Below are 19,855 nucleotides of genomic sequence, written 5' to 3' on the forward strand. Positions count from 1 at the left end.
ACTTGCTCTTTTAATCTCTGACACGCATCCAATATCTGCTGCCAGAGCTGCAGCGTTATCAGGTTAAAGATTCTTGCCACATCTTTTTTTCCATATATGATTCCTTTATTACATTTTCAGTTCTATTTACGTTTTCTGTGCTGTTTCTAGATTATCAGTAACTGCCTGGTGAAGTGCTTGGAAATGGGTGCAATAGCAGAGGAATAGCAAGGCTGCCTTAGAACTGGAATAAAATGTTATCGTGATCATCCTATCTGTGGTAGAATCTACATAGTAAAAGATGAAAATGGTGTGTTTTGCAGCTATTCAAAGACTTTTGGTTATAATTCTTACCTCTTTCAGTTCTCAGTTGCTCTGCAGTTGGTTTTGCCATTGAGTATCAAGGTTTAATTGGTTTGCATCAGTAGAACTTTCGATGCGAAACTGCTGATGAACTGATTTACACATGGCTAGAAAAGAATCCTTTTTTAGAAGTAACAGAGAAGGTCATTACATTATTTTTATTCCTTTATTCCTTTTACGTTTTGCTCGTAGTGACTGTTCAGCAGTTTGAACTGGATAAAGCCTTGGTTTCTGTGCATACTAATGCTCAAGTCACAGGAGCCTGGAACTGTCAGTCATTAAAGTAGTTACTTCTAACTGTGTGATTATGTGAATTGAAGAAAGGAAATGGTATAAAGGAATTTTACCGTTAATATGCTTCCTCAAAGCTAACTCTGGAAAGGAAGTATGGCCATGTTTTCCTCTGCTGATGTGCTGGTTTCAAAAGGAAAAAAAATTCCTTGCTTTGAATTAATCACAGTTTTATGAAGTCCAGGAGCATAAACCAGATCTTTTTTTAATGGCAAGACTTAATTTTAAAGGTCTGTCTGTAAACTTAGCAAATAAAACAAATTATTGATCCTTTCAAGTCTAATGACAGCTTTACTTGCCATGGCACAGCTTGAAAAGACCTCTACCAACTACCGACCTGCATTACAACGTGCTCTGTATTATCATGGTACAAGCTCAGTGTGATTTGGTTTAACATAAAGATTTAAAAAAAAAAAGTTTCAGGTTGGTTGGATGTCTGAGGGGACTGGTAATGTATTGTATAGATTTAGACATTCACACACAGGTCACTGGTTTGAAAAAGGGTAGGTTTGTGAGAAGTTGCTGGCTGCTTGGTGGTCTGTTCAGATGGCATTTGCATGAGAGGAGCTGCATCTTCAGTTGGCATTAAGCAGTTCTGGCTGATAGTCCCAGCTGGCTGGTAGTCAAAGCAGGGGTCCTACATGAAGTGGCTTGTGGAGCCTGGGCACTGGGTTCTGCTGTGGACGCAAGAAGTAATCTTTATTCTGAGGATTTCAGATGTGTCAGAAATGATGTTGCGGGGAGTGTTATAACATTACTCACTCTTTTCTGTCTGCTTTGTGCATGTGCAAGGACCCTCTCTTTCAGCGGCATCCACTGCTAATCTCACTTTTTTAAACGGCAAAATCTGCGCTGGAGAGAAAAGGAAGGTAAAGTGAGTACAGGTGACGCTTCAAGTAGAGTTTGTCGTTTTGGGTCTGCTGTGAGTTCATCCCTTGTAATAGATCACCCCTTGTAATAAGTCTAGTAAGAAAAGAGGCTAATTGCAAGAATAGATTATGGAGCAAATGTCTGTTTACATAATCTTTCATTAGCCAGTTTGGTTTTGCTTTAGAAAGTATTTAAAATTAATCTTTTATCATCAGTAACCACTTTTATGTAGACACGGATCAAATATTTTCTTATTTTTGGTTCTTGCAAATAACTTACCCCTCACCTTTCCTGTCAGGCCTTGGATGGAAATCGCTGCATGGTTGGGTCCTTCTGTTTCTCCATGCAGAAAATGTCAGTACCTCTCTAAGCCTTATGTTCTTTCATGCTGAATGCTTGAACACACAAAGTTAAATGAAGTAGCTATATTCTTCGTATTTTTAGGCTGGAGCCAACAGCTGTCCTAGTTACTCTTAAATGCTCTCACAACTTTATGCTGAAAAATGTCATTGCAAGTCAGGTTCTGCATAAGTGTTTTGTGCTGTAGTGGCGTGCTGGCCTCCGTGCTGCAGGATGGAGCCGGGCCGAGACTTGCCTTCATCACTGGCAGGTTCTTATGTTCTTATTTTGATGAGCTCCCCTAAGCTTACTGGCCAAAGTAGCGAAGTTAAATAAAACTGCGTCAGAACCCGCCATCATGGTGGTGAAGTGGCCTAGACTACATCTACAACTACTCATCTGATAGAGACACCCCCCTTTTTGAGAGTCTGGGCTCTGTGAGAGCGGAGGGGGTGCTGCACCCTTCGGGCCAGGCACATCTGCTGGCTGTGGACAGCTTGTGGCCAGATCTGGGCTGACAGCGGTGTTTGTAAGCAGGACAACGTAGGTAAACCTCCACCTGGATATGCTTCTCCAACCAGATGGTTGTTGTAGGTCCTTTCCAACTGGAACCGTTCTGTTCTAAGAACCTTCGATGTAACTCCTCAGGGTCCAGACGGCCCCTGCCGCAGTGCTTTCAGTGATACTGTGCAGTTTTTACAGCACCTGAATGTTGTTTCCCACTTTTGAAATGGTTCTCTCTGACATGGCAGTGACAAGTTATTATTCACATTAACTGTAGCCTAAAGAAAGAATTGCTCTTTGAACACCTTTCTAAAGAAGAGTTATTTGATTTTTTTTGAGACCTCATTGCCTGTCTATCTGTAGAGACTTTGTAGTTGTACAGAAGTTCGGTTTATTCCTTTCCTCTGTTCTCAAATGCTGTAGCAGTGGAAAGGGGCTGCTCTGTAGCTTTAGCAACTGTGGTTGGGGAAAAGATGATACTGCATATGGATGAATTGTCACATCTCTTATTCATAGAGTCCCAACTGAATATGTGAACAGACACAAACGGAATTCCTGTTCCACATTTTACAAGAAAGTTCAGCAGTAGGACTGTCTATCATTGTAAATCAGTAAGAGAAGACTCCTGAGAGAGTTACAAGTGCTGTTTCTGACTGTTACCGGATCTTTTGTTGAGTATCTCAGGGCTCGGGAGTAGGATAGCTGGTGTAATATACCTGCATTTCCACTGTGTGGAAGAGAAATTTTTGAATAGACAAAACAGAATCTTTTACAACACAATAGTTTTATTGTGTAGCCCTTTCAGAGAAAACTTAAAAAAAAAAAAAAAAATTAAACCTTGCATTTCTTTACATTTAGAAAGTATGTTCTGTGTCCTGCAAAGCACAGAACCTGTGCCCAGGAGGTTCCCTCTGACATCAGGGAACACTTTTTCCCTGGGAAGCACAGCCGAGCACTGGCACAGGCTGCCCAGGCCATGGAACCCCCCTTCCTGGGGTGGTCAGAAGCCCCTGGACATGGCTCGGGGTGGCTTGCCCGAGCAGGAGGCTGGAGGAGGTGACCTACCTCCAGAGATGCGTTCCCACCTCAGCCCTCCTGGGAGTCCGTGGTTTATTGCCTGCGGACAACTGCAGCCTCCAAGGTTCCCACAAAATGATCCAAGCGCTAAAGGAAAGTAGGCTTTGCTGTTTTAGCCATGTCTGGTTTCATTCTTAAATTTTTATTTTTCAGTAAATGGTAATGGCTTAAGCTGCTGGCCATTGGGAGGCAGGCCCTGCGGAGTGGCAGTTGCTTGGCAACAAGCAGCAGCAGGGTGGGGGGCGAGGGAGGGAGAGCAGCTTCCGAAGGGATGAGCAGCAGCATCCCCCTGAAATCACGGGCTTGCGAAATGGACAGTTTCCTCAAAGACCTACAGCACTGGGGAAGATTTCTCGGGGACGTGAGGAATATTGTGAATATTGGAACATGGAATGGAGTTGTGCTTGCCTTTGAATTTGGCTACTTAACGTCAAAACTATTTATTTCTAAAGTCCCCGCTGATGAGGTCCGACTGGCAGTACTCCCTGTGTATTCCCTGGTCTAAATCCTTGTTCTTGGCTCCACAGCATTGCTGCCAGTTCTTTGAAGCTCATCAGTGCTGCTGTTTAACCGGGTGGACGAGGTGCTGCGGAGTGCGATGAAGCATGGGTGCAAGAACGGATACCCACACGTGCATGAGCATGCGCAGACATGGGCATGCCCATCGCACGCATTCCGTTCTCTTGTTCTTCCCCTCCCTGATGTGTTGCTCCTTTTCCTGTGTGTGCTTTCACTCTCCAGCTCCTTACTCCTCCTCCTCCTCCTGCCCCGCTGTGCTGCAGCCCCTTTGTTTCTGGCAGGAGAAGCAAGAAAACCAGCCTGCGAGTTGAACCTGCCTCCTTTGGGGTGTTCATTGGCTTGTTTAAACTTGTGCATTCGGAAAGATACCATGGAACTGCATTACAAAGGGACAGGGCACTTCTGCCTTCTCCAGTGGGCAGCCCCCTGCTGCCTGCGTCTGCTTTGGAGCAGTGACGCAAGTTTGACCCAAAGTCTCGCCTGTGCATGATGTCAGACTGTATCTGTCAAGTTTTTGATCAAATTAGCAGTGTCGCTAAAGAAATGACTGATTTCCTTGACAGCTGGTTCTCACTAGAAGTTTCCTCCTCTCAGCTGTTTATTTGTTCTTTTCTGTGCTAAATCTACTTGCCAGACCTTTTAGCGTAACAGCTAGAAGTGGACCTGTGTAACTTACGGATGTTAGGGGGAAAAAAAAGAGAACTGAAGGCAGTGAGGTGTACAGGAATCTCTGTTTCAAGGGAAGAAACACAAGAGCTCTTAAAGCTGGGTAGCACTTTTCACCTGCAATTTGATCAGATCACCCCTGTATCCACAGCATTGGAAAATGAGCGCTCAGGACATGTGGGGAAGAAGAGCCTAAACTGATTACGAGTCTCAGAGCATCCTAGTAAATAATGACGTAAGGTGAGGAAGTCCAAAGAGTCGTGGAAAAACAGTTGGTTTTACTGCAGCGTCTGTAGCAACAGACATTTCCATCAGTTTATATTCTCAGGATAAAGATGGGCAAGGAAAAAGATGGAGTGATGCTGGGATGGATGAATGTGCAGTCTTGGCTGCGTGAATTTTCTCCTTGCTTAGAAGGAATCTACATGAAATTTTTCTCCTTTGATATTAAACTGCTTGGCTGGAATTACAGGAGTGACTTGGTGGCACTCCACTCCTGTTATGGGCATGTATAGGGCCATCCTGTACTAGTTAAAATCAATTAAATTTCCAGCATGCCCAGATAATAATACTTTCCTTCCCTTAATGTCTCTTCTTGGCTCACTGTGTAGTATTGTGGATTCTTTTGGAAAAAGTACCCGTCCTTAAAGACTTGGAAGGTGCCTGTCATGCAGTTAGTTCTGCCATTACTAAGCAATAAATAACATGCCTTGAGAAATAAGGCACCGTTTCAGTGCTCTGAGGTGAAAGGAAGTTCCCCCTCAACCTCAAGCTACGTTCCATTAGGATCCGCAGAAATATCTATGCGGAGGTGACTGGACCTGTCCCTGGGAGGTGTGCCAGTCTCCCCCTGTGGCAGCTGGTGGCTGCACCGTGGCATGGGCAGACCCCCACAGTGTCACCAGCCTTGCGAGCGGGGCAGATGGGTTGCCCTATTGTCCTGGTGTGATGCATGTGTTAAATAGGTGATTTATTTGTCTCTTAGAATTTCTTACTTGAGGCAGCAGAGGGTGATGGAAGTCAGCAAGGGAAGACTGAGAGAAGACTCTTCTCCGGGAGAGGACAGATAGCAGAAAGGATACTTTTTTTGGTAGATCTTTGCCTCCCAAGTATTGCTTTGACCCACATCTTGACTGAATTACACTTGTCTCCATAGCAGCAGTAATTGTGCTTCCTATGGAAAAAAGGAGGGGGAAGCCATAATTAGAAGCAGGTCCCAAACACGATGTTTTCTTCTCAGAATCATGTAATGGAAGAGCTGAAGCTTCTTAAGCCAATAACGGAGTCACAACCAACAGTTCCAAAGCAAACGCATTCCTTGGTAAGATACAGTTAAAATTTGTAAGATACAGTTAGGATTTGTTTCCTGTCCAATAAACTACAGAAGTACTTGTTTTGCCGTAAGACTATCACATAAATATTTCACAGGCACAACTGCTTCTCTTGATGAATACAGTCACTAGCCAGAAGATTCCTGCTCGCATCCTTAGGCTTCTTGATCTGGGAGTTCCCCACCTCTGCCTTGTAGGGTGCTGTGTATGATTCGCTTTCCCCTTGCAAAATAAAGAAGGATTTGCCCTCTCCCCCGTACTCATTTCTGAATATTTTAGAATATCGACTGAAGTGTGTGCCCATGAAGAATCTGAGTGCCGCCTCCATGGGGGTTTAGTTACTTCCCCATGTTTTGTCACTCTTTGTTCCTGCTGTAGATGAGTTTGGCTGGTTATTGTGTTTAATATTAGACCCACCCTTGTGTGGACGGTTCTTTCTAGTTCCTCATGTGGAGACCTGGGAAGTATTTATGTGTTCTACATGCATCTTCCTTGTTGAAGTGTTGGACACTGAGCGTACCGGGGTTTGGTGGGGATGGAGTTGGTTTTCTTCATAGCAGACCATATGGTGCCTTGTTTTGGATTTGTGACCAAACGAGTGTTGGTAACACACAAATGTTCTAGCTGTTGCTGAACTGTGCCTGCACAGCACCAAGGCCTTCTCTCACCCTGCGATAGTGCTTGTTTCCTTGCACCTTTTCTCTCTTATGTGTATAAATGTGCATGTGTAAACGCTTACAGTCACAATCGGGGTGCCAACAACGACTCTCTAGCTATGCTGCAAAAAGCAAGATGATGAAGTGGGGCAGTATGCTGTTCTCTTTTTTCGCTTTCCTTTTTTCCCCGGTTTTTTTTTCCTCCACCCCCACCCCCTGTTTTTGCTTTTCATTCTCCCCTCCCCCCACCTTTTCTCTTACTAAGTAAGGAGTAGGGCTCTCATTTGGAATACCAAAGAGCAGTGTAAGGAACGATGCAGTGTTTCACCATTTATTTCCCAAAGGGTGGGAAAGGGATGGAGTTTTATCACAAGGCTTGGTCTATGAATTAAAAAAGAACTGCCTAATTTTAGGGCAAAAGCCCTAAATGAGGTAGAAAATACAGACGTACACTTGCATGCCTTCCAAAAATGAGTGTTTCTTGGTGGGTTTATTTTCCATACACATTCCTGGCGTACCCCTCTCTGCACTGCAGGCAAACCTTTGGTGGGAATGCTGGCTGCCTCCCATGTTCCTGCTCGTCTGTGGCTGTGTTACAGAGCCATGCAGTCACAGAATGGTTTGGGTTGGAAAGAAGCTTTGAAGGCCATCTAATCTACCCCCTTGGTATTAGGGAAATACTACTCCAAGAGATATTTTTTTGTGTGTGTGAAGAAAATACTTACAAATGAGTGCCTGGAAGCAAGGGTGATGGATCGCAAGGAGCAAAACATGCAGTGCAGTGTCCCGTGTTCCCTGCAACCAGCGTGGGGCCGGGGTCTCTGCAAGCGTCTGTTCCCCACGTCCTAGCTCAGATGTCAGTGCTTGAGAGGGCACTCTATCACAACAAGATTAGCCCTAATCTTGTATTAACCTCTTGGATCATTTTGTGGTACCTCTGAATGATTTGTAATTAGTAACAGGCACCTACAGCCCTCAGACAATTTGGCCTGTGTGATCACCTCCCCCCCTTACCCCTCATGAATGCAGTTGCCAGTAATAAATGCTGAAGGCTCTTTCCTTATCTTCATTTCAGTTCTGCATCTCCTTGAACAAAATTGTGCTACAACTCTCTAATTAGTCTTAAGCAACCAGTTTTTCTCACCTGCTTCTCCTGTCAGAAGTGGTAGGTTCCAGATAGGTATATCCTCATTTTTCAAAGCCCTCTCCTTGGTGTTTCAGCCTGGATTATACCCCTGTGAAAAGAGCTTTTTCTGCTTGACTAAACGAAGCATTTTCTGAAGTGATTTTCAGTCTTTTGAAGAGAGTCAGCTGCTGAGATGTGAACCCCAGGTAACCTAATAATGAAAATAATCCACGCTACTGCTGTACGGCACAGAACAATCCATCTTTATTATCAAGAGAACAGGGTGAAATGGTTCAGTCTAGTAGCAAAATGCAACAGGAACAAAAGGCAGATGGACCAGAAGGGGCTGGTGTAATCGGCAAAAACTTTGAAGGACCTTGAATCGCTTCCTTGGCCTGCAGTGTTCTCACCCTTCAGCGTGCACTCTGAGGTGTGCGCCAGGGTAATGCCAAGCGACGCCAGCACCTGCGGTTGGAGTTGGTACTTCTCTCTTCCCATGTAAGAAAGAAATGGCAGGTTGCGTGCCCAGAGAACCTGGAGTGAGGAGGCTGGAAGTAAATTTTGATTCTAAGTCGCCTGAGTACTTGCCATAAATTGACACCTAGAGACGAGTTAGGATTTGTTGATTTCTGGTAAATTAGAGGAGTGAGATTCTTTTCAGAACTCCAGTACACCAATTACTACGCTTCAGGGGAGTTACCTGCTCACAGACCAGGAGAATTTTCTGAAATACTTTCTCCCTTTCCCTTCTTTAGCAGCTGCAGTTGCTCAGATCAAGTGTGCTGTATCTTTAAACAATTGCAAGCTGCCATGTTTGCATTCAGCATGCTAGTTTGAGGCAGACAAAACAATAAGACACAGAATCATTGTAATGAATTGAAAGCTGCTTTAATAAATTCAGAAATAAAAGGATTAGATTTTATTATGCTTCATGAATTTGCCAGGGGACTTTGCTATTAGAAGGCTGATCTACATCCCTCTTGCTGTGTTGGTGTATTGTTAACTGTTAAAATGCTGGCATCTGTCAGGATACCAGTCCAGTGAGTTCACAGGAAAGCATACATCCTAAGATCAAGTGGTTACTCTAAATCTTTATGTATGTGCCAAATACTGTCAGATCTAGCTGCTTGCTAAATGGTAGAATGACACAATAAACTAAATTCTGATATGCTTTGGCTAGCCAAAGTTGCACTCTTCTCACCAAGCCATCTCCAACCGGACATTTTTCTACTTGCAGTGTATGTGATTGCTTCTAGGTGATGCACTTTAGCTGAGTAGAGGGAATTTCAAGGTGTACAAAGGTATTAGAACTTTATTGAAAATGAAGTGTTTTGCAAGAAGAGAGGTAGTACATCAAATAGTTGTAGGTTCTTATCAAGGATTAATTTGAAAAAGACACTTTCCAATTTTTTTCATTGAGTTGTAAGATTGAGCTCCAATATTGGATATGTCTTAATAACACACCCCTTTCTTCTCTGTTAGTCAGCATCTTTAGGAGAGAAGGAACAGGTGTTTGGCACAATATACTGGACTGTCAGATCCACAGTCTGAATTTTAAAAATACCAGTAAATCAGGGAAATGGGGCCGGGGCTGGGCAGGGGACAGTATTGGTGTAGCCAGTCATTTTGGTGGATGGTTTTGTGCCAGCCTGCCAAAATACTGACCGTTATTCACTCACAAATATTGGAAGGAATAAAATATGTTTGTTCCTTATTGATGTACATTTGGAAGAGAAAACGCTGTTCTCTGGGAGCTGCTGTCACAGTGTCCAGAAGGCTGGACCATTCATTCAGAATGGATTCATCATGGTGTTTCTTACGCAGAAGAGATGTCGGTAACCTGTGACAGGCTCTATGACTGGGGCATAATCCTGTATGGGAAATGATGGCACTTGGCTCTCCACACACAAGCAATATTTTGAGCCAGGGATGCTGGGATGGGGAGCTGATTGATACTTTTCAGCCATTTCACCTTTAATGAACTGAGAGGCATTTAACTTTGATGGACCAGTGTTATCTTCTGCTTCGTATTCGTATTCTTACATGGCTTGTCCACTGATTCAGTCTGAACTGTATGAAGCACTTGCACTTGAATTTTCTGGGCTTTGCTGATTACTTGAGAAAATGAATTGGTTCACTTTGAAATGGACATGAGGATTCTGTTCTCATGATGGAGGAGATGGAAGCTGCCAGCATAAGAGGATGGTTTCAGCATCTTCTGGCGATTGAATCACGACATACTGAGTGGCTTCCAACCTGGGAAGAGAAACTGGGACCTTAAAAGCAAACAAAAAACCATGCTGCGTTTTCTTTAATCTTAAAGAAGTCAGACAACTCTCTGACTTTGAAAGAGTAAAGACTGTCTGCCATTTCCTTCAGATACCTGGCATTTATACTGCCTTTATTCTGGGTATTTTCTATGGCTTTGAAAATAGTGCCAACATAATTTCCTTTTTCAACAGCAGAAAAAAAAGCAGTTTAAATATAGCAGAAATGCCAATCACTGGAGTAAGACTTAAGATTAGGAGTGAACCAGCTCACTCCTTTTTGTGACAGGTGTATATGCACAGCTCCTGCTTTGCTTCCTGTTAATTATCTTTAGGCAGGAAGAATTTCAAAATCTCCTGTTGATCATGTCAAAACAACACATTTCCCAATCTGTCCATGAATTAAATTAAGCTTCTTTCTGACAGCATCATGGTAAATGGCATTGTCTGATTCTGAGCGTTTATTTTCTTTACTTGAGTACCGACTCTGCCATTTACAGAACTCTTCAAAATTGCCAATGCTGGTTTTAAAATATGTGGAAATCAATGAGTTTCCGGGCACACTGGCTCTACTGTTAGTGTAATAGAAGGGCATAGCTCCATGATACACTAGCTCTGATGAGTAAAACCAGATGGAGTTCCTTTTCTGCACTGCCACACCTGTTCTTTTCTGTCCCTGCTGCTTTTCAAAGCTTTATTTTTCACTTGCATCTTCTCGGGGATTTAATTTATAGCGTGCTGCCAGAAGCTGTCAGTAATCCAGACGAAGGTGGGCGAACAGAAACACCAAACTGAGAGCAGGTGTTTGAGGGTAGCACAGGACAAGATGTGAACTACCGAAGGCAGCTTTGCGACCGAGGCTGATGTGTTCTGGAACTGTTGCCCAAGGTTTGGCTTCATTTCAGGATACGTGCAGTGATTGTGGAAGGGACGCAGCCTCTGACCACAGAGGCTCCGAGTTGAAACAGCCCATGTGAGTTTGCTGCTCTTGCCTCTGCGTGGTCTGAGGCATACCGTCCTTCAGGACTGAGGAACTGCAGTGAAAAGCAGCTGACTGTTTTATTTCCAAGGGGCCCAGCAGCGAGTGTTTGTTGATCTGGGTTTGGATGCTACATTTGCCATTACATTTATTGTTTACCTCTGAGATGCTGCACTGTTGGTCATTCATCATAGCAATGAAAACTACAACTCTGCACCACTTCAATAACGTAAAACCCAGTTAAATGGTGGTGTGTTCACATATTAAGGATTTTTAAGTCACCTGAGATACTCTGTTTGTTTTTTTTGAGAATGGTCTCGGGACCAACATCTCAGGCTAAAGCTGTGCAACTTCAGCATAAACTACTTCTCAGAGGTGGTCAGAACACTTAAGCTGCCCAGCTTTACCTTCTGCGTGCAGCATTGTTAATCAGTGAGGAAGTCACAGTGGGAACAAATACTCCGACCACAATATAAAGCTGAAACCACACAGACATTCCAGTAATAAACTTAGGGTTAAATTTCTTGAACAAGCAAACAACAAGAGGTAAGACGCTGCATCTGTCTGTGGTTCTGCCTTGTGTCTTCAGTCGTTCAGGAGGAGTGCTGTGTGCACTAACTGCGTTTCACCTGTGACCACCGTGCTGGATCTTGGCTCAGCTGGAGGCACCGACTGCCTGAGAGCCAGCGGGAGGTGGCCTTTTACATCACAGACAAGTCACGCTTGACCCAGTGCGTAAATGAATGGGATGCTGACAGACCTTCTTCTCTGTGATCCTCTCCCAAGAACAAACAGCTGCCTTTTCTTAGAAGAATCCTAATGAGAGAGTAAAACATTAGGTTGCAGATTACAGCAGGTGGTGTAACCCACTTTTGGGTGGCCCACTTTGCTGCAAAAAGTTTATTCTGCTGTATTTACTGGGGAAAAGAAAGACAGAGAGATTTCTCTTTAACCAGAGAAAATCTGCATTTCGGAAAAATAAATAATGCTATTACAGGGAGAAAAGCCAGAGCTTCATAGAATCAAATCAGATCTTACATCCTACAGGGGGATGTTGGTTAAGAATGCACTTTATGGACCACTTTTGAATCTTTGATCTTTTTTATCCAGATGAAACAAAGCTCAGTGCTGAGAAATTGATGAATTGGGATTGTTTTCAATCTAACAAGCTCTGCAGGTCCTACCCAACAGCAGCACGCTGTAACAGCAGCACGCGGCAATTCGGGTTCAATGCACGTGGGACAGTCCAGGATGAGCAGAAGAAACAGATGCACGGAATAGGGAGTTTCATGGGAAAATCAGTTTCATCCTAGTTTGTTTATCCCTTTTCCCTGGCTGTGAGCTGCAGGAACCGGACAGGCTCCTCTCCCTGAAACACCCTCCGCTGCCCGCTCCACCGATCGCATTTTACACCGCGTTTGCTCGCCCCTCGTGCGCGGGGTGCTCCGGCCCCCGAGCGGCAACGCACGGCGCGTCCAGGAGCCCAAACGCTCCTTCCCCCGGTGAACCCTGAGCATTGCGTTTGTAAACCCCATCCCGGGCTGCTTTAAGCCACCGTCCCGGGCCCCCCGGGGAACGGACGTACCGGGGGGCAGGCGCAGCTCCGCGCTGTTGCCGGTGCGAGGCCGGGGCACTCGGCGTTCGGCACCACGGCGGGAGCGGCCGCGTCTCGGGCGCTCGGTGGCGTCTGCAACTTTCACCGTGGCAAAACCAGCGGCAGAACCGCAGCACTTGGCCCTGCGGCTCGTCCAGCGCCCGCCTCCGGCCGTTCCTCAGCGCACGGGGATGCAGCCCGGCCGGCGCCAGCCGCCTTGGGGCACGGCGGCAGCACCGGGCGGGGCGGCGGCCAGGGCCGTGCCTCCCTCTCTCCCTCCCTCGGGGCGGCGGGCAGGCCCGTCCCGCCGTCCCTCCCGCAGCGAGCGGCCGGCGCGGGGCAGCACCGCCGCCTGTGTGCGCCGCGGCCGCCTGCTGGCCCGGAGGCCGCGCGTCGGGGCCTCGGCGGGCGGGGCGGGGCGGGGGGCGGTCCCGGGGCTCCCGGCCGGGGCGGGGCGCGGAGCGGAGCGGAGCGGGGCGGCGGGGCGCTGCCGGCGGGGCTCTGCCGGCGCCCGCGCCCCTCTCTGCCTCCGTGCCGCGGCGGCGGCTCTCGGCCGCGCACTCGGCGCAGGTGCGGCCGCGCACGATGCGCCTGGGGGCCGCGGGTCCCTGCGGGCCGCGGGCGTGAGGCGGCGGCGCGGCTGGCGGCCGCCGGCGGAGGAGAGCCCCGCTCCTATGGCCGGCGCGGCGGGGCCGGCTCCTCTCCCGCGGGCGCGGCGGGGCGCGGCGCGGGCCTGGCGGCGGGGCCGGGCAGCATGACCGCGGGCTGCCGCCCCGCTGCGCTCGCCGCCGGCACCCAAGCGCGACCTTGATGCTCCGCGTCCCCGCTCTACAAATATGATGAAATGGCAGCCCCGGAAGAAGGTGGGTGGCGGGGGGCAGGGGGGGGGGGCGAGCCCCGTCCCGCGGGCGGGCTGTGTGTCCCGGGGCCGGCCGGGCCGCGCTCCGCCGCGCGTGTCCCCGTCCCGGGAGGCGCCGCGAACTTTTCCGATCCCCCCGGCGGCCGCCGCGCCCCGCCGGGGCCGGCGAGGGGAAGCGGCCGCGGATTCGGGCGCCCCGGAGCCCCCCGGCGCCCCCCGCTCGGCTCGGCGCGGCCCGCCCGGCCCCGGGCCGGTCCCTAACATGGCCGCTGGGCGGGAGCGCGGCGGGACGGGCCCGGGGCTGCCCGCTGCCCGCCGGGGGCTCCGGGGCTCGGCACCGCGCTCTCCCGGCGCGCCTGGCGCTGCTTTTTATTGACATTCTTCTAAGGGAAAACCTAGCGAGCCGTGCCGCCCCCCTCAGCAGTGACCCCTTGCTCCTGGCAGCTGTAGGCTATTATACTTTTTATTTTCTACGTGTCCCCCCCCCCTTTTTTTTTTAATTTTTTTTCTTTTGGAAAAACCTGCTTGAACCAGCAGGGCTCCTTCTTTCTTTGTAGAGCGATGTGTGATACTGTGTTTTACATCAGGGCAGAAATAGGAATCATATGTGAAATGCATGAGAGCGTCTCTCCGAGCGCTGGGCTGGAATAGACGGTGCTTCGGGGGGTCCTGGTGGGAGCTGTGCCGCCCGCACCGCGGGGTGATCCCTCGGGCTCCGTGTCACTCCTACCTCCGATTTTCAGCTGTTCCCAAGCCCGCCCTTTAGCTTTTGCAAGCAGGCAATTGCTTCTAGTGAGAGGAGCTCTTATTTCAGATCATTGTGTCTTCAGCAGGATAAGCAGATGACAGTCAAGCTCGCTGGGAGCGTCTGTGCGTTGTTGCAAGCTCCTCTGTGCTGCCTTTCAAACTGGTTTTAAGATGTCTACAAGCTATAGATTTTTAAATGTCTGTTTTTACTATTTTCAACTGAATGTGCAGTCGCTCCTGTGGTTATGGCTATGGAAACCCCTCCAGGCCATGGTTACAGCAGTATCGACTGAACCACTGAAATATTATTCTTGGCTGCTGGCTGGACTCCTCGGCTCTGGAAGATTCCGTTTCGAGTGTCAGGATTCACTCTGCAGTATTGGCCCACCCACTTGCGCTTAAATCATGATGTCAGATTTTTGTTCTTTTTTCTTTCTTTGCGTTATTATCTGTGTCTAAATCGAGTTGATTTGGGGCAACCAAATGTGATGGTGTAGAGGGTACAGAAGATAGCTGAACTTGCCTGAACTGTCAGACAGCTTACTACTCCCAGTAAAAAATAATTCCTACTCCTGCTATGATGTGATGGAAACTATGTTCATGTTGGAATAGGTTCTGTTTTCAACTGTAGTACCAGTAAAATCTCAGCAGAGGTTATTTCGTCAGTGTTGCCAGCATACTCACGTGGGTGCAGCCAGGATTTCTGCTGGCCTGGCCTGGCCGCCTTTGTGGTGTTGCAGTCATGTGCTTTACAGAGCGGTCTCAACAAAATGACTCATGCAAACCGCTCGAGAAGGCACTGCTGCTCCAGGTCTTAACGGGATACAAAATGAGACAGACAGTATAGCTGCTGGCGTTCCTGTAGCCCTCGGTTGTTTGTAGCTGTTGGTCGTTTCTGTGAGTGACTTCTGGAAAGTGACTCGCCTGCCTCTTCCCTGTTAAAATGCCCAAATGCAAGAGCTGTCAGTGCAAAAGCTGAACACGTGTGCTGCTGTGCTGAATTAGGAGTCTTGTTTGATATATTTGTACTCATGTTCTTTTGCTTTACCTGTTTATTTGTTTATATCGTTAGATGTTTAAGGTGTTTCGTTCATCGAGGATTTTTTGCTTTTACAACTGTTATACTGTGGATCGCATGCAGTTTATTAGTCCTGTGTGTAAACCCGGAGTAAGCTTTTTTGTTTGGTGATGCTAAGATGCGACTATCGCCTGTGGCGTGTAAGGCGTTATCTTGCCTTCAGCTAATGAGGAAAAGTTTGCATGGGACTTATTTTTGTTGTTGTTGTTGTTATAAACCACATATATTTTTTGAAGTTTATTAACTATGAACAATTGTTTCCTAAATTTTCCCACAAGCACCAGAACTAATAGACCCTTTTCCTGTGGGCTTGTGCGACTTGTCCCTGACTCCCCTTCAGGTTCCCCCTGCGTCGCCGCCTGGAAGGTGGCTGGCCAGAGTGAGCGTGTGTTGGTGGCCTGGGTGGCCACTGCCACTGGAATATGTTTCTCTGGCAAACGGTCAGCGGGCCCAGCAGCCGTGGGAGCTGGGGTGGGTGCACAGGTGGGCTGCCGGTGCCATGTGTCGGCCTCTCCCCGTGGGAAGCTGGGCTCGAATTCAAGCGTGAGATGTTCAGTGCATTGGGGTGAGCACAACTGCATGACAAACGCTCAGGAGGCTAGTAATTAAATTATATGCGATCTGGATACGTGCTATATTGATTATAGTCTTTGAAAAGCATAAACCGAGCCATGTTAATACGTTGGATGGCTCAGGCTGCAGTAATTACATCTTTCTTTCCAGTGTGTCCCTTGCTACAACCTCTTTTTGTAGCTTCCTTCTGCTTCTGGGAATGGTTTGCTGGAAGGCTGAGTGTGCCATGTGTACTGTCCTGGGGATGCTTGCTCAGTTGGCTTCCCAGCGAATGAACTGTCTGTACCATGGTGCTTTTTGCTGGATCACATCTCCCTGGACCTGCCTCAGCCTGCTCCTACCATTGTTGGCTCAGGTTTGTTGCAGCCTCTCGGCTGAGGGAAGGAGAGAATGGCTTGGATGGTTCTTTTTTCTGTGCATAATAATAATAGCCATTATACTTGTGATCACATAATGGAATACTGGAGTTCAGGTGAGAGAGGGCTACTTTCAAAATAATTAAAGCCAGCAAAGTTGGAAAAAGTGGTGCTTCAAGTTTATTCAATGTACCTCGCTTGTTATGCAGGAGCATGTGGTAAATTTTGCATGCTTAAGAAGCCTGATAAAAGAAACTGTTTCAGGTGCTAAAAAAAATGGTGTATGGGAGTCATTTGCCACTCAGCTCTGATGCCTAAATGCTGGACAAAACCTGAAATCACAGGCTGTATCAGGTGCAGATTTCTTGAAGGATTCAATAAATCATTAATAACAACACAGTGATCAACTGCCGTATCACTTTGTTACTGACGTGCAAAAGTTAGGTGTAGTTACCAAGAGCGTTTCAGTAAGAGGATGCATTCATATGTACTAACTTCTCTATAGTAGCTTTTTTGGTTTTTCTGCAGCACAGAAAAAAATATGCTCTTAGTAAATTCACACGTATCGTTATATTTCTGCCATAACTTAACCTTTTTAAGCCCTGTATTGCTTTTGTGAAATCTGGATCTATAGTATTATGATACATCCACGTATGTCCAAATCCTCTGTTAGGATTTTAAATATGTGCTCAAGACTGTAACAGACTGTAACAGTGCATTTCAGTTTGGTCACTGTCATTTTTAAGAAGCGTAACAGATCCAAAAGGTCAGTCTTTTGTTGTTTCTTTCTTTTTTTTTTTTTATCTTTTCAGGTTCCCTTTTAGCTTGTAACTGTGTGCCACAGTTCATGGCTCCATCTGTCCATGCTGCTGTGTAATCTGGGCATACACGTCCACTTCTGCCTGGATGGAGAGGAACAGTTTCCTCCCTGTGGAATTTAGAGTTGGAGTCTGAATAGGAGGTGTTTGGGTTCATGAAGCAGCCTTTATTAATTTCATCAGAAACAATGGAGTATCTTTTCATGAGCTTGTTCTTGCCAGTAATGGTGCTCGCGCAGCCTGTTGTGCAGTAGCGCTGTCGGGGAAATGTGGTGAATGCAATCTCTATTGTATCGCTTGTAAAATGTCACAGGTTGCGGAGTTCTTTTCCGTAGGGAATGGAATGGGCAGGCTGCTTGTGTGACAGTAACCTTTTCCCTCTGTGTAGCAGGGTGAAATGAGTTGTGCTACGGAACGGAGAAGGACTGAGGAGTACTTGACAGACAATGATAATTTCTGCAGAGCAGTGTGAGCTCAGCTGACCCTTAGGTTCCTTTCTCCACAGATCAGTGGGTTGCAGTTTGCATCAGGATTTACTGATGTGGCAAGTGCTCTTGTTTTTTGAAGCTGGAAAATCAAACCTGTTTTGCAGTTTTCTGCTCACACAGGGTGAAAATAAGTAAATTGATTTTTTTTTTTTTTCTTTGACTCTCCTCCCCTTCCCACCCCTGCTTCTTTCCCCCAGTTTTATAACTGGCAGTTATCAGAGAGCACTTAAACCTAAAAGCATTCACAGTAAGCTTTCATATCTCGTATTTCTTAAGAGGCTTTTAAAATCTAAATCTACCCTCTTATGCGCTTAAACAAACAGAAATGGAGAGTATTTCTGACCTGTTAAATATTGTAGATCTTTTCCATTTAAGGCCATACAGTACTTGGCTCTGGAATGATGTTATGCCTGAATTCATAGCGATCTGAGCTGGTAATCCGTCTTTCTGCGGAGTGATAGAGCTCTGTCCTGATTTCCTCTAACGGACCTGGGATGGCGCAGCTTCTTCCCAAAGCTGTCGGGTCTAAGGTGGTGCAGGCTCCGTGGCTGAGCTAGCTGCTGCTCACAGGGCTTTGCTTTTTGGACTTTGCAGGATAAACGTTATCTCCAAACCTTTACGAACCTTGACTGCAGGAGGCTTGCTGGATAAAGATTTCAGAAGGTTGTGGCCTTTTTTATTTGTTTGGTGGTTTGGGTTGTTTTGTTTTGCTTGTGGCTTTGAAGGAGAAGGCCTTGGGAAGAAAAGCCTAAGAGGAGATCCTGCTGCTGTGTGAGCAGAAGGAGGCACCTAATGAGAGGGTGTAGAGGAGATTGAGAGACTCTCCTTGGAGAGCAGATGGGAGGCAGTGGCTACAATGCTGAATATAGGAAATTCTGACTAGGTACGAGGAGAAAATGTTTTACAACGAAGGTTGTCAAATATTGCAACAAGGTTATGTCTAACTTCAACACATTACTAGCAGTTACTGCTGCTTAAGTTTACATTTTTGTTCATTTATACCATTGAGTAGGCTGTGTTGCCTGCGTATACCCTTTCTTCAGCAGTGATTAAAATTGCGTCGGGTCCTGGATGCTTCAGCGGTGAATGGGTGAGAGGAGGAGAGCTTGCCAGTAGCATATTGTGTCTGTGAAGTGTTCTGTGCAGTAGTAGATCAGACTTCTGGAAGAGCACAGAATTTCAAAACAAAAAATTAATATTCAGCAATTGATTTTGTTGATTTGTTCTTGATTCGCTAAGTGTTACTCTTTTGTGGTGTGATATGTGGGTGGGCCATGAAAGGTGTCGGTAATCTCTGCTTGGCACGGGAGGGGAGGGTCCTGGTCAGTTTTGCCCCATACCCCGCACCTTCTGGTGGGGTGTAATGTGCAGTTTGTGACTACAGTGCATCATTCTAAGTTTTTAATACATGATAAGAGTTTCTACATCTTCTCTTGACAGACTTTCAGTCTCGTAGATGTAATAAGGTAGGGGACACCTGCTTGGTTTTGCAGACTCTCTTTCTGTACTGTGAAGAGCCAGCAGTTTTTGAAGGGACAGCCCCCTTTTGTCCTTTGCTATCAGATTGCTGTTGCCTTTTGTCATCTCTGGTACTTGTGTTTCATGGTCTTCTGCAGCATGGATTACTGACTTCCACCCATCTGTGAATACTTAGGGTCTTTCAGCATGGTAAAAGTTGGCCCTTTGGTAGTGCTATTTAACTGTTGGGTAGAGCATGAGCTCTGATATGCTTCCTTTGAAAACCGATGGTCTAAAATGCTCAGAAGATGGTCTGCCATGAGCGAGTTCAATTCGCCACTGATTTTTCAGGTAGTGCAAAGTTCAGTGGATGCCGCGCTACCTCTCGTCGTAGGCGTAGAGCAGGCTCCATTTTGCTGTGCTGCTGGAAGCCCAGTCTGTGCCCTAGCAGCCTGGGATTAGGAGTAAAGCACAAATGGGGATATTACATGGCAACAGACGTGCAGAGGCAGCAGCAGTCCAGCAGACTCTGTTCCCACGTGTGGTGACAAGATACGTGGGATTATACATGTCTTCTTATGAAAAATAGTGAATAACTGACATACATTTTCCTTATGCACAAGAAAAACAAATGCAAAGCTTAGTTTCTTGTAACCTCTGGTATTTTGTTTGAGTTCATACAGTTTTCACAAATGCTGCAGCAGCTGTTGCCATACTTGTCCTTATTGCCTGAAAAGAATGCTCATCAAAATGCTGTCTTCAAGCCTTTGATTTACTTGGCAGAAAAGAACTGTGTTGTCCGATGCAGTATTTTAAATGATCTTCCTTTGACTTTCATCTGTGGATGTGGTTTATTCCCTGTCTTCTCTGCCTGCCCTTTTAAAAGTCTGGGTTTTTTAGGCTTTCATAATAACCTA

At 46.7% G+C, this 19,855-nt stretch overlaps 1 protein-coding gene and 1 long non-coding RNA gene across 4 annotated transcripts in view; one reads left to right on the top strand and one right to left on the bottom strand.

Annotated features, from left to right (window-relative positions):
* TTC28 (tetratricopeptide repeat domain 28) overlaps positions 1–19,855 on the top strand; it is a 192,384-nt gene that overhangs the window by 49,895 nt on the left and 122,634 nt on the right. Inside the window, exon 1 of one of the 3 annotated variants that reach the window (XM_055794385.1) lies at positions 13,026–13,424. The exons of the other annotated variants lie outside the window; for them this stretch is intronic. Coding sequence (XP_055650360.1) covers positions 13,398–13,424 — 27 coding nt within the window. The 5' untranslated portion in view covers positions 13,026–13,397. Of the gene's footprint in view, positions 1–13,025; positions 13,425–19,855 lie in introns of those variants that run through there. 3 annotated transcript variants of the gene reach the window in all.
* LOC114010208 (uncharacterized) lies at positions 8,588–12,666 on the bottom strand. The gene is made up of 2 exons (XR_003551562.2): positions 12,553–12,666; positions 8,588–11,783 (listed from the first exon to the last, which is right to left on the bottom strand). It is a non-coding gene; the product is annotated as an uncharacterized LOC114010208 (long non-coding RNA).

The sequence above is a fragment of the Falco peregrinus genome, chromosome 2 (genome assembly GCF_023634155.1).
Source record: "Falco peregrinus isolate bFalPer1 chromosome 2, bFalPer1.pri, whole genome shotgun sequence".
Taxonomy (NCBI): Eukaryota; Metazoa; Chordata; class Aves; order Falconiformes; family Falconidae; genus Falco; species Falco peregrinus.